Here is a 12,787-nt window from a genome sequence, read left to right on the forward strand (position 1 = left end):
CCAGCCCCATCATATACTCTCACTAGTGAACTGTGTGACTGAGCTAAAAGTGTGACCCATTACTGGGCATGTTAGCAGAAGTGTTCAGGAAGATGTTGCCTAGAATCATTAACAAAACAATAAAATTAACTGAAAAAGATTAGTTTGCAAAGGTGCACATGAGCTATGAAAAACCTACTTGAAATAGAGAAACAATGAAAGTAATTGCTGGTCATCTCAATATATTTGGTAACAGAAAAGAAAGGCAGACTTTAAAATGAGGGGTGCTGTAATCTAACAGTAGAATACAGTGTCAGTTGTAACACCTTTACATAAAAAAATTGGGAAGGTATTGAAAGACCAGTTTGCTGCTAGGCACCTTTCCTATTCTCGGACAAGGCATGTCACTTCCCATGAAAGTAATGACAGACTGAGAATTTTTTATTTTTTTTTTTATTTTTTTTTTTACAGGAACTGGCAGGAAATATGGCTGTCATCTATCTTTCTATATAAGGAAAGATTATAGCGCTTTCTATAGGTCTCATTGTAGATTCCATTTTAATTGTGTAAATTTATTTAGTTTTCGCTCTATTGTGTTAACTGTCACTACATGCTATTCTTTAAGAAGTACTGTGTTTTAACTGCTTTATCTGGGGAAATTAACCATCTGTTACTCTCTTGTCCTGTCAGTCTAAGCAAAGAAAGGTGACTATAACATTTTGAGCACTAGTTAAGCGCATGAAGGTGGTCTTCAGTCTGGAGCAGTGCCCAAGAACAGGGTTCTCAACCTTTTTCTTTCTGAGTCCATTCCCCCCCAAACATGTTATAAAAACTCCGTGGCTCATCTATGCCATAAAAAATGTTTTTTCCAGGGCCAGCATCAGGGGATAGCAAGCAGCCCCACGCCACAGGACTCCGCAAAGCTAAGTTGGATTCATCCCTGTGCAGCAGAGTTCAGGCTTCAGCTTCAGTCCCAGGCAGTGGGGCTCGGGGTTCGACTTTCTTCTCTGGGCCCCAGTGATTCTAACACCAGCCCTGCTCTCTGGTTTATTGTGATGGATGCCCTGAAACCTGCTCGCAGCCTCCGGACTCCTGGTTGAGAACCACTGACATAGAGCAAACCTCACTGTAACACTTGGCACACAGCTAAGGATATAAACAACCCAAGGACACAAAACATTGTCGCAATAATCTTGAACAAATCTGTACTCCCTTGCTTTTGGATCAGGATACTTCTAAGTTCTTCTAATAAGTTTAGCACCTCAATAGTGATTTAGATGGGAGTATATTTTCATCCTGTACTTTTCATGGGCCTACCTTACTATTCCTTCTCCTTCTCTGTTGCCAGCAGCCTCTCCAATAGCAAGCAATTGTCTAAAAATACAGGACTAATATGGATGCAGTCAGCATCTTTCTGCTGGAGACACATCAATTCACGAACTAAGTGATCTGGTACAGCAGCTTAACAGTGAATGCGTCACTGAGTTACTTTGGATCTTTTTTGTTTGAACAGGAATTGAGCAACTAAGAAAAAGGGATACTGACTAAGATAAACAATTAGAAACTAGATTATTTAACTCATTTTTGCGATAAGTGTAGCCTTGTGGAGGGCTGCTTAACATTACACACTTTTAGAACACATACCTATTAAGTCTTTCCAAAACAGAATCATCAGCTAATGAAATCTCATCCAGGAGAAAAAAAGCGCCCTCCTTCATTGCTAAAACAAGGGGTCCATCGTACCATTCAAACAGCCTAGAACTGTCAAATTCCTCCTAGGTAATGGGGAAGAAAAAGAAGACTCATCAGGGATGTGTCATTCTCTGCTCTCTTCACCACACTAAAGCTCAGTGATATCGTCACCCCTTGTCATGAGACATACCTTGTCCTTTGATCTCTGTCTGACTGGCCGTAATCCTCCCAGGAAGTCTGATGTCTCCATATGCAAGTGGCAGTTCACAGAATGTAATTTCTGATTTGCCAAGGCTGCAAATATCTGACAAATAGTAGTTTTGCCACACCTATAACATGAACAAAGAAAACCAATGAAGTAAACTTAGAACAAAACCAGAAGGGGTCCCAACCACTTAATGGCCCACTTCAGCAACAAAGCAGTTCCAGTTGGATTTCCTCAAAACCCTACAGGGCAATGGCCCCAACATGCTGTTCCTCTTACTCCCATGTATTCTCTTCTCTGAATGCTGACTCACCTTACAAAAGTTAAATGAATTGCACCCACTTCTGGCATGCAAACCATTGCTGAATTGCCACCATTATTCATTAAAACATGGATGAGGGACTTACCACCTCAGATTTCACTTGGACTTTAGAAAGATAACAAATTTCACATCCTCAAACCTCCTCTGAATGATGCATAATGCATCAAAGATTAAGTACCATAAAATGTCAGAAGCGCCAAAGAGAAAAATGTTAGCTTCTCATTCACTATTAAAAAAAATACTTATCAGTAAATTAAATTCTCTAAACGTATTGCCTTCTGAAGATCAATACTATAGGAGTCATGAGATATGTTTACAAGCCGCAAAATCATTAGTAAAAGTTGCATGTCTTAATTCACAACTCTAGAGATCTGAATGTTCTAGAGATAAGCCCCTAAAGGCTTTCCCGCACAAAACTGCATGGGTTTAACTAATTTAGTTAACATCACACCTTTTGCTAAACTGGTGCAACATCTGTGCATTGATACGCCTATCTGGGTTTAGAGCAAGCTTATATCAGTGTAGTTTCCACCTATCCACACAGATGTTTCACTGGTTTAACATCACAGTTAAACTGGTGCAACTAAGGGCATGCCTACACTTGCCATTTAAAGCAGAAAGTCCCTTTTTTCCACAAAACCCATGGGAAAATCTACACTTGCCAATGACTTTTTGCAGTGATATTCAGAAGTTTCACTGCAAAAAGAAAATCACCTCCACAAGAGGCTTACAGCTCTTACCAGTGGTGTTTTTGCGCTGATGTGCAAGTGAAGACACGTTCTTCCTATTTACAGCGCTTTTAGACTCCACAGGATACCCCACAGTGCCTAGGTGACCACTCTGGCCAGCAGCTCTGCTGCTCTGACGCCAGGTAAACAGACATCCACCCCTGCCCCTGTAAAGCCCTGGGAACTTTGAAACTCCCCTTCCTGTTTTCTTGGCAAGTGCTCACTTATCTGGGCAGCTGACAATGGCTGCTCCACAGAGCAAACGATCCCCTGCTTGGAGCAATGCTGAGCTACTGGAGCTGATCAGTGTTTGGGGAGAGGAGGCTATGCAGGGACCCAGCATGCCCCGTGATTCCCCCCCCAGCCCTTCCCACAAGACCTATCATCAAATGGAGAGAGTTGCACTGTGGATAGCTGCCCTCTGTGCATTGCTCTCATGGTGCTGGAAGTGCTGCAAATGTAAACACTTTCTGATGCCTGTGGAAGTAAGTACACAAACCAGTGCTTTTCTTTCACCGGTTCACTATCACCGTTGAAACTGACAGCACAAAAACTCTGCAAGTGTAGACATAGCCTGTGTGTCTGAATCAGGCCTACAGCTACACAATGCTTTGCCAATCCATCCTTCCATCCCACATCCAATTGTCCCAGAAAGGACTCCTAGGAAGGAGGTGATGATTAGGGTGACCAGATGTCCTGTTTTTATAGGGACAGTCCCATTTTTGGGGACTTTTTCTTATATAGGTGCCAATTACCCCCCACCCTCTGTCCTGTTTTTTCACAGTTGCTATCTGGTCACCCTAGTGGTGATCCAATCTAGATCGTACTGGCCAAATACATTCAGAAGCAGTATTCAGTAAGTGGAGACTGACAGATTTTGACTTCTCTTTGTCCTTTCATGAATTGTCTCTATAGAGTTCCACTGCAGGAGACTAAAGAGTATAGCGCTGCTGCAGCGCTGGGGTGTCAGTGTAAACAGAGAATAATCTTAGTACGTTGTAACTGACCTCCAGAAGCTTCCCATAATCCTTTTAAGTAAAGATAACTCTCTCTGTTTTGTTGTGATGCCTCTCTTTATTTTGTTGTGAATTCCGGGCTCCCGAAGCTGCTTATCAAAAAAACCAAACACAGCTACTGTTTGCTGTGAATGAGCAGAGGCAGGGAGCTCCCTTTGGAATGCCCATAGCTAGTGTTTGCTTGAGGAGAGGGGAAGGGAGGGGGCTTGAGGAAAGAAGCAGCACGGCGGGAGGGAGGGGGGTCCGTTTCAGGGAGGCTGCTTATCTGGTCTGTGAGGAAGAAAACAAACAGCTATTTTTTGCTTTCAGCAAGTGAGAGAGGGGTGAGGGAGGGGGTTGGAACTTGCAAGGCAGCTGCTGACAGAGTGTCAGCTGCAAAAATCCACTCTCTCTCCCCCTCACGCTCCCTGTCACACTCCACCCCACCCCCCTCTTTTGAAAAGAACCTTGCAGCCACTTGAACGCTGGGATAGCTGCCCATAATGCACCGCTCCCAATGCCGCTGCAGATACTGCACATGTGGCCACGACAGTGCGCTGACAGCTGTCAGTGTGGCCAGACTGCAGCGCTTTCCCTACTCAGCTGTATGAAGACAAGTTTAACTCCCAGCGCTGTATAGCTGCAAGTGTAGCCATACCCTAAATATAAACCAGGAAGAGGACTGAGGAGAATGCCAAGATTGAAGTAACACTGCCCACCCACACAGAAGACTACACCTAGCCCCATTAACAGGTTAACATTTTATGAATGAAGTAATTGAACTTCAAGTGGCAGCTTAAATACCAAGACAATAAACCTCTGACAAGCAGCCAATGTATCCATTCCTGCTGTAGAACAAGTTCTCCTTACAGGCTTGAACACAAGCGATCATCCATTTTGAAAGACTATGAAATGAAAGGTCTTGACTGTTAAACTGAAAAACTTACATAAGATTTATTCTTTTCCAAATAGTATCCAAGTTCCCTTTTAGCATCTAATAAACTGTGTTTCTTCTTTCCCAGCTTCAGCTTGTTTTTACTCTCTAAGGCTATAACTACACTACGAGGCTTTTAGCAACAAAACATTTCCACTTCCCACAAGCAGCAGCAGCTTTGTCAGCAAGAGAGCACTCCTACTGACAAAGCATTGTTCACACTGGTGCTTTTTATTGGTAAAATCTTTGTCGTTCAGGGGGGTGTTTTTTTAACACCCCAAATGACAAAAGTTGTGTCAATGACATGTCAATGTAGACAAAGCCTAACAGAACTACTTAATACTAAATTTATAACCAGCATGAGAGATCTGCTCCCATACCCTCTTTTTTGCAGGCAGAAAAAAAATAAAGAGGATGGGCTGGGCCTTATACAGTCAGATCCTGGAATATATGTAAATGTGTTCACCACTCTCCACCAAATTTATTACTAAATTTATTCAGGTTTCACAAGAAAGGTACGTAATTCTTCTACTGGGATTCTAACAGACAGTTCATGAACGAAACTCAGCCCCACTCCTCTCCAGTTCAGTTTCAATACATCTCTAACAGGTTTATATAACACTGTTGTATAAATTAGATAAAATAAAGCAAAACCACAAGAGATAGTTTTAACGTCTTTTGCTAAGACAGGTGTACTCCAACACAGAACTCTAAAAAGTGAACTCTGTATTACAGCAGCTACAAAACTGACTTGACATTTGAGAAAAGTTTTAGATTCACAAAGGCCATGAAACAGCAAGGCATTAACGCAAGGCCCTTCTTTAAGCATAAGTAGTTTTACTGACTTCAGTGAGGTCGCTCGTGTTTAAATGTAGGTATGCAGTTAAGGACCTTGCTGAACAGGGCCAAACAGAACAATTCATTACTGTAATAGAAAAACAAGTTACCCAGTGTCTCCCACCAGCAGAACTGGTTCGCCAAACTCCAGAGCTCGTCCTACCAGAACTGCAAGCCTCCTCATCCCTTGAGTCCAGACAACATGACTAAACTCGCCGTCCATCACCGACATCTGTGTAGATGATTTAACTGTCCAACAAAGAACAAGTTGATTAGCTTTAATCATAAGCATCAAGCTTCTGATTTAGTCCTTTTTGCAAACTCACCCAATAACTTTCTAACACTTTCCTCTGAGAAGAGAGAGTGGGGATACAATTTCTTCTTAAAATGCTTTTCAAGGACACTTTGAATAACATCAACCTCCTCCTGTTTCCTGACTCTGCCTGCCAGAAGCATGAAACCTGTAAATAAGGCAAGAGAAATCAGAGTGTTTTCTTTGATTTTTCAAGTGGAATGTGTGACATACCAGGGGTACAATCCAGACCAATGAGTAACTGTGACCCCTGCCCTGTAACTTGGGATGCCTTTTATAATTCCTTGCTGCTGTTGCCTCCGGCCTGGACTGCTCACAAACAGCCTCCAGCGTGTAAGTCAGTCCCAACATAGATTTTAGGGTCCCACTGAATCTTTCCACCAAATCATTTGTTTCTGGGTGATATGAGGTAGCCTTTAGTTTTGTTACTCCACAACTTCCATAGCTCACTGAAGAGCCGAGACAGAAAATTTGACCCACGGTCAGATAAAAATCTCTTTAGGGAAACACACTCTGCCAAAGATAGTGAAAATGGCTCTTGCCACAGATTTTGCCTCAATCTTAGTCAGAGCTAATCCACTACCACCAAGACACATTTCTTTCCGCTTTGGGTAGGACCCACGATGTCCATTGTTACCCTCAGAAATGCCTCTTGTATTACAAGCAAGGGGTACAGGGGAACTTTCTGGGGTACTTTTGACTTAATTCACAAGACCTGCGATAATTCCTCACATCATTCTGTATTCCTGGCCCATATACATTTTTCTTTAACCTGTCATAGGGTTCTCTGTGCCCCCAAGTGATCAGCAAAAGGACAATCACGTGTTAGCACATAGCATGGTGCTATGTGGGCTCAACCAACTGCTTATAGGGTTGCCCAGGGGTTTGGCTTTTCCCCATAAGAGCCTCCCTCTACAATCTCCTCATTTTCATTTCCTGGGGCTCCTCTTGGACACGTCTGACACTCTCTGGAGTGGGATCTATCCCTTATTCAACTGCAAAACGCTGGCAACTGATATCTGGGACCACTTCTTCAGTCACAGGAATTATCTCCTCCCCAGCTGGCCCCGAGGGCATGCTGCTTTTCTCTGCCATGCAGGAGCCAGCCTCAGCCGCTCCCACACCTGGAAACAGTTTCCTTCTGCTGCAGAAGAGTTAGAGCAGAGGTTCTCAATCTGGGGGCCATGACTCCTCGGGGCTCGCGAGCTGTAAAACTCCTCCTCCCAGTTTTTAAATTTATAAGAAGGGTCACGCTCAGAGGCTTGCAGTGTGAAAGGGGTCACCAATACAGAAAGTTTGAAAAAACACGGTTACTCACCTTGTAACTCTTGTTCTTCGAGATGTGTTGCTCATATCCATTCCAGTAGGTGTACGCGCCGCGCGTGCACGTTCGTCGGAAAACTTTTACCCTAGCAACTCCAGCGGGCCGGCAGGTCGCCCCCTAGAGTGGCCGCCCACTATGGCGGGTGATATATACCCCTGCCGGCCTGCCCGCTCCTCCAGTTCCTTCTTGCCGGCTACTCCGACAGTGGGAAGGAGGGCGGGTGTGGAATGGATATGAGCAACACATCTTGAAGAACAAGAGTTACACGGTGAGTAACCGTGTTTTCTTCTTCGAGGCGCGGCTCATATCCATTCCAGTAGGTGATTCCCAAGCCTTACCTAGGCGTTGTGGGTCGGGGGAGGTCATAGTGCGCAACACAGCAGAACCGAAGGCCGCATCATCCCTGGACTGCTGGACCAGGGCATAATGGCTAGTAAATGTGTGCACGGGACCAGGTCGCCGTCTGCAGATTCCTGGACGGAACTCGTGCGAGGAACGCCATTGATGAGCCTGGCTCTGGTAGAGTGCGCAGTTACACGCCCGAAGGGAGATGGGCCAGCGGTCGTAACATGTTTTATGCAGGACGTCACCAACGAGAGATCCTCTGTGAGGAGATCTGGCAACCCCTTGAGCCGCTCAGCTATTGCGACAAAGAGCTGAGTGGACTTGTGGAATGGCTTAGTTCTTTCTATATAAAAGGCGAGCGCCCTGCGCACGTCTAGACAGTGTAATTGTTGTTCCACTACGAGATGAATGAGGTTTGGGAAGAATACGGGAAGGAATATGTCCTGGTTAAGTGAGAAGGCCGAGACAACTTGGGGAGGAATGCAGGATGTGGCCTCAGTTGCACCTTGTCTCGATGGACACCGTGTACGGAGGGTCCACGACGAGTGCGCGCAGCTCTGATATGCGCCTAGCGGATGTGACGGCCACCAGGAATGCCGTTTTCCAGGACAAATAGAGGAGAAAACATGTAGCCAGTGGTAAATATCGGGGGACATAAGACGAGACAACACTTACGTTGAGATCCAGGAGGGGCTGGATGACGGACTTAGGGGTAAAGGCGCTCCACCCTTGTGGATCTAGTCACCAGTGGGTGTGAAAGACGGAATGGCCTCGCTCCCTGGTGGAAATGGAGATGGCGCCAAGTGAAACCCGGGAGAGAGGCATATAGCCAGGCTTGGTGGAGCGACCACAGGTAGTCCAAGCGATCCGTGATGGAACATCGAGCGGTGGAAGCGCTTTTCCGCAACCAGCACGTAACACTTCCATTGGCTATGTACGTACGTCCTTGTAGATGGCTTTCGACTTCCTAGAATACTTGCTCAACTGGGGAAGAGCAGTGCAATTCGACCAGTTAGCCACGCAGGAGTCACGCTGAGAGATGCAGGACTGAAGGGTCGGGTGACAAAGCTGGCCGTGGGTCCTGCCGTGATCAGGTCAGGTGAAGAGGCAGGGAACAGGGTCCACTACCGACAGGTCCAGGAGCAGAGAGTCTACAATGCTGACGTGGCCATGCCGGAGCAATGAGATCAAGCGGCCCTGTCCCTGCATGCCTTCAGAGGACCTTTGAGGGATCAACAGGGAACGGAGGGAAGGCAAAAGAGATGCATTCCCCACGGAACGAGGAAGGCATCCGCTACCGAGCCCCCGCTCGCGGCCTTGGAAGGAGGCAGAACGTCGGACACTTCCTGTTCGTGCGAGATGCAAAAAGGTTCCATTGTGGAATGCCCCACCTGCGGAAAGTGTAGAGGCAAACGGTCCGGCGAAGGGACCATTCGGTGGGAGCCGAAAAGACCGACTGAAAGATGGTCGCCAGAGGTATTGCGCGCCGCCGGGAGAAGGAAGCGCTAGGCTGACTGAGTGGGCTATGCAAAAGTCCCACAACTTTATGGCCTCCCGACACCAGCAAGGGAGATCTCATCCCGCCCTGCTGTTGACATAGTACACCGCTGTGGTGGTGCCTATAAAAACCGAGACACACCGGCCCGGATCTGCCGATGGAAGGCCCTTGACAAGCAAGCTGACTGCTCATCAATTCTCGGACGTTGATATGGAGAGCAGATCGCAGGAGACCACGACCCTGTGTCCTCAACGTCCAGTGTAGCTCCCCATCCCAAGTCCGATGCGTCCGTAGTGAGAGGACATCGAGGGCTGTGCAGGATGGAATGGGCCGCCCCGCACAGACGATGGCTCCTCAGCCCCATGGAGGGAGAAGAGTACGTCCCCGTTGGACTGTGACGACGGTATTCCAACGGTCGCCTGGCTAGGCGGAGCTGAGGAATGAGCCACGACTGCACGAGGTCTGAGTCAGAGCCTGGCGTGCTCGTCACGAAAGTGCAGGCCGCCATGTGGCCCAAGAGCGTAGGCAGGGCAGAGAGTAGAGTTAAGGTGGCTGGCTGTAACCTGCCGGATGATCTCGTCAATGCCTGGAATCGGGACGAGGGAGAGAGTGGCCTTGGCCGTGGTAGAATCCAACGCGCCAATAATTCCTATCCTCTGGGTGGGGATAGAATGGACTTCTCCACGTTTAGCATCAGGCCTAGGTTCGCGAAAAGGCGGTCTGATCATGCGGACATGGAGAGCACCTGGCTTGCTGACGGCCCTGATAAGCCGTCGTCGAGGTTAGGAAATACGTGCACCCGGCTGCGACAAAGGAAGCGCGACGACTCGGCCATGCACTTCTGGACACTCTCGGGCCGACAAGGGCCGAACAGGGACCGTGAACTGATAATGACGGCTGCCTATGAGAAAGCGCAAGAACTCCGAGTGGGGCTGGGAAAATCGTGACATGAAAATAGGCGTCTTGCATGTCGAGGCGGGCGTACCAGTCTCCAGGATCCAGGAGGGATAATGGTCCCAAGGAAACCATCGGATTTCCAACTTCAGTAAATATTTGTTGAGTCCACGGAGGTCAGATGGGGGTCGCAGACCTCCCTTGGCCTGGGAGTCAAGAAGTAGGGAGTAGAACCTCTGCTCTTCTCGTTTTGCGGAACTCCTGAATGGCACCTTTATGGTGAGGAGCGTTTGCACGTCCTGGTAGGAGGATCTGCTCGTGAGACGGGTCCTGAAGAGGCGAGGGCGGGAAGGCGGTGTACGAGGGCAAACTGCAAGATGTATCCAAACCGCAGCTCTGCGAGGATCAGCAGTCTGAAGTGAGCCGGCACCACATCGGAGGAAGTACGAGAGGCGTCGGAGAAGGGTGGAGAGGGATCACGGAGGAAATCTGGTACATCGCCCTCGGGGTATCTTCAAAATGAGGGCTTCGTCAGCCGGAAGAAGCTGGGTAGGCCCTTGCGCCTGCCCCGGCTTATCGCGACGTCTAGCGCTTGCCACTTCTATGGCGGCGCCTGAGAGAGTCTTGCTCTGTCTGGCCGGGGGGAAAGGTTACGATTGTTGTTGTTGTTTGTTGTTGCGCGGAAGGCTACACTGTGTCACGGTGCGTATGCATTCCAAGGCCGCATAATTGACCCTGTTATCTTTAGCGTTTGCAGCTGCGGTCGGTCTATCATGGAACAGTCCTGGTCCTCAAACGGAAGATCCTGGTGGTATGTTGGCGTTCGCGGAGAGGCCAGAGAACCTGCAGCCAGGAGTACGATGCATCGTGACCCCGGAGGCCGACAGTTTACTGGCGGCAGAGTCGGCCGCTCCAGTGCCGCCTGAAGGGAAGTGCGTGCGACTGTCTTGTCCTTCGTCCAGAATGGTGGACGACTCCGTGACGAGCTCTTGCGGGAGGAGCTCTTAATTTATTCAGCCGTTGTCCAGGTGTTAAAGGAAGTACGCCTGAGTAGAGCTTGTCTGGTTAGAACCAAACTGCAGCTGCAATGCTCACGCAGAATAGACCTTGCGGCCCAGTAGGTCCCATACTTCTTGCCTCCTCTGGAGCTTTGGGGGCTGGCGCTCTTGCCATAGCACTTCCCTCTCGTCACAAGATTGAACGACGGGGAACATGGGCCGCGGGTGGACATACGGTATCGTAGTCCTTAGATGGCGACATGTATTTACGTTCTACCCCTCGGGCAGGGTGGAGGAACGGAGGCCGGTGACTGCCAGATGTGTTGGCGTTGCTCTGTATCGTTTTTTAAAAGGCAGTGGCAACACGAGTGGGAGCGTTCACCGACGTGAGTTATAGTGCACACAGGTCGCGCAATCTGGAGACCTCCTCGGCCTGAATGTTCATGGTTCAGACCGCACTCACCTAGGAGGTTTCTGGTGCGCCCTCCAGTCAATAGGGCGGGGACCCGTGGATATAGTTCCACCCGTAGATGCTTCCAGGGAGGAGATGAAGGGTCTGGCAAGAGTGGTTCATGCGTACCTCCACAGCTTGAAGTACCGGTGTCAGGGCTCCTGAGGATTCCGCAGCCAGCGAAAAGGACGGTGCGGCCTTGCTCAGGGATGGACGTGAGGCCGTGACCTGCAGGCTCTGGAGCCCTGCGCTCTGGGTCAGGCGCACGTGAGGGAACGTGCTGGAGGCCCCTGGGCTTGATGGTATGCCCAGGGGGTCCAGAAGCCCGTGCTGGCGGGCCCTGCTCCTGGCAACCTTCCGAAAGATGAAAGCGCAGGTCTTTCAGAGTCCAAATATATTGCGTACGTCCGGAGAGGATAGCAGGCCTTGTCCGGTGAGGGCCATGGGTGCGAAGGAGGATAGCGCGAATGCACAGAGCCCTTGATGGCGACGACCTCCGTGCACAGTGCGGATGATCGGTGCCGTGAGTCGTACCGGTGCCGGATCGGGACACGGGACCTGCGACCAGGCAAGCGGTGTGCGACTCGGGGCGATCCGGGGACTGGACCTGCGTTGCCGTGAGCGGCTCTCTGGAGTATCGAGGGGCCAGAGCGGTGGTGGAGCCGGAGCGGTGCCAGGAGTATTGTGGATTCGCCGCGATGATGATCCGGCCGGCGCGGTACGACTGGTGCCGCTAGCGAGAGGCGGTGCCGGACTTGAGCAGCGTTCGCGAGGAGACCTAACCCTCGCGATGGTAGCCTGGGATTGTGACCGATGCTGGGATCTTGAGCAGGGCCGGGTCGGGAGGGGAATTTCCGGGGACGTCGGCCTCATCGGGCTTGGCCTTGCCCTTGTGAGAGCACAACCGCACCGGCGGTGCAGGGGTTGGGGAGCCCAGGGCTCCGTTTTAAAGCAATCGAGTCCCGTGCCGACGAGAAGTCGTCGGGCGTGACGGAGATATCAGCCTACCGCAGATCTTGGCGGGGAGCTGGGAGAGGATGGACCGACAGGAAACCCGCGCAGCCGAGTCAACGAAGCCCTTTGCACACGCAGCATGCCGTTCGAGTCGGCAGAACGCCGGGCTCCTTACTAGGGGACCAGCTTACTCGCGGGTTAGAGGACGTGGAGGGCCCTTCCCGGAGCCGTGCCACAGGAGAAGGGCCCGTGCCAGTCGGTACTTCAACCGCCGTCCGACGAGGGATCCGTGTTCGCCCGGGAGCCGCGCTTGGCGCC

General features: G+C 49.6%; 1 protein-coding gene and 1 long non-coding RNA gene across 2 annotated transcripts in view; one reads left to right on the forward strand and one right to left on the reverse strand.

Annotated features, from left to right (window-relative positions):
* The window catches only part of LOC142046567 (uncharacterized), a 1,033,250-nt gene that overhangs the window by 371,000 nt on the left and 649,463 nt on the right, over window positions 1-12,787 (forward strand). The gene's annotated exons all lie outside the window — the stretch shown is intronic.
* MDN1 (midasin AAA ATPase 1) overlaps window positions 1-12,787 on the reverse strand; it is a 217,883-nt gene that overhangs the window by 126,913 nt on the left and 78,183 nt on the right. Inside the window, exons 28-31 of the mRNA XM_075063473.1 lie at window positions 6,019-6,153; window positions 5,803-5,941; window positions 1,862-2,000; window positions 1,624-1,754 (exon numbers count right to left, since the gene is read on the reverse strand). Coding sequence (XP_074919574.1) covers window positions 1,624-1,754; window positions 1,862-2,000; window positions 5,803-5,941; window positions 6,019-6,153 — 544 coding nt within the window. The remainder of the gene's footprint in view (window positions 1-1,623; window positions 1,755-1,861; window positions 2,001-5,802; window positions 5,942-6,018; window positions 6,154-12,787) is intronic.

The sequence above is a fragment of the Chelonoidis abingdonii genome, chromosome 3, assembly GCF_003597395.2.
Source record: "Chelonoidis abingdonii isolate Lonesome George chromosome 3, CheloAbing_2.0, whole genome shotgun sequence".
Lineage (NCBI taxonomy): Eukaryota > Metazoa > Chordata > Testudines > Testudinidae > Chelonoidis > Chelonoidis abingdonii.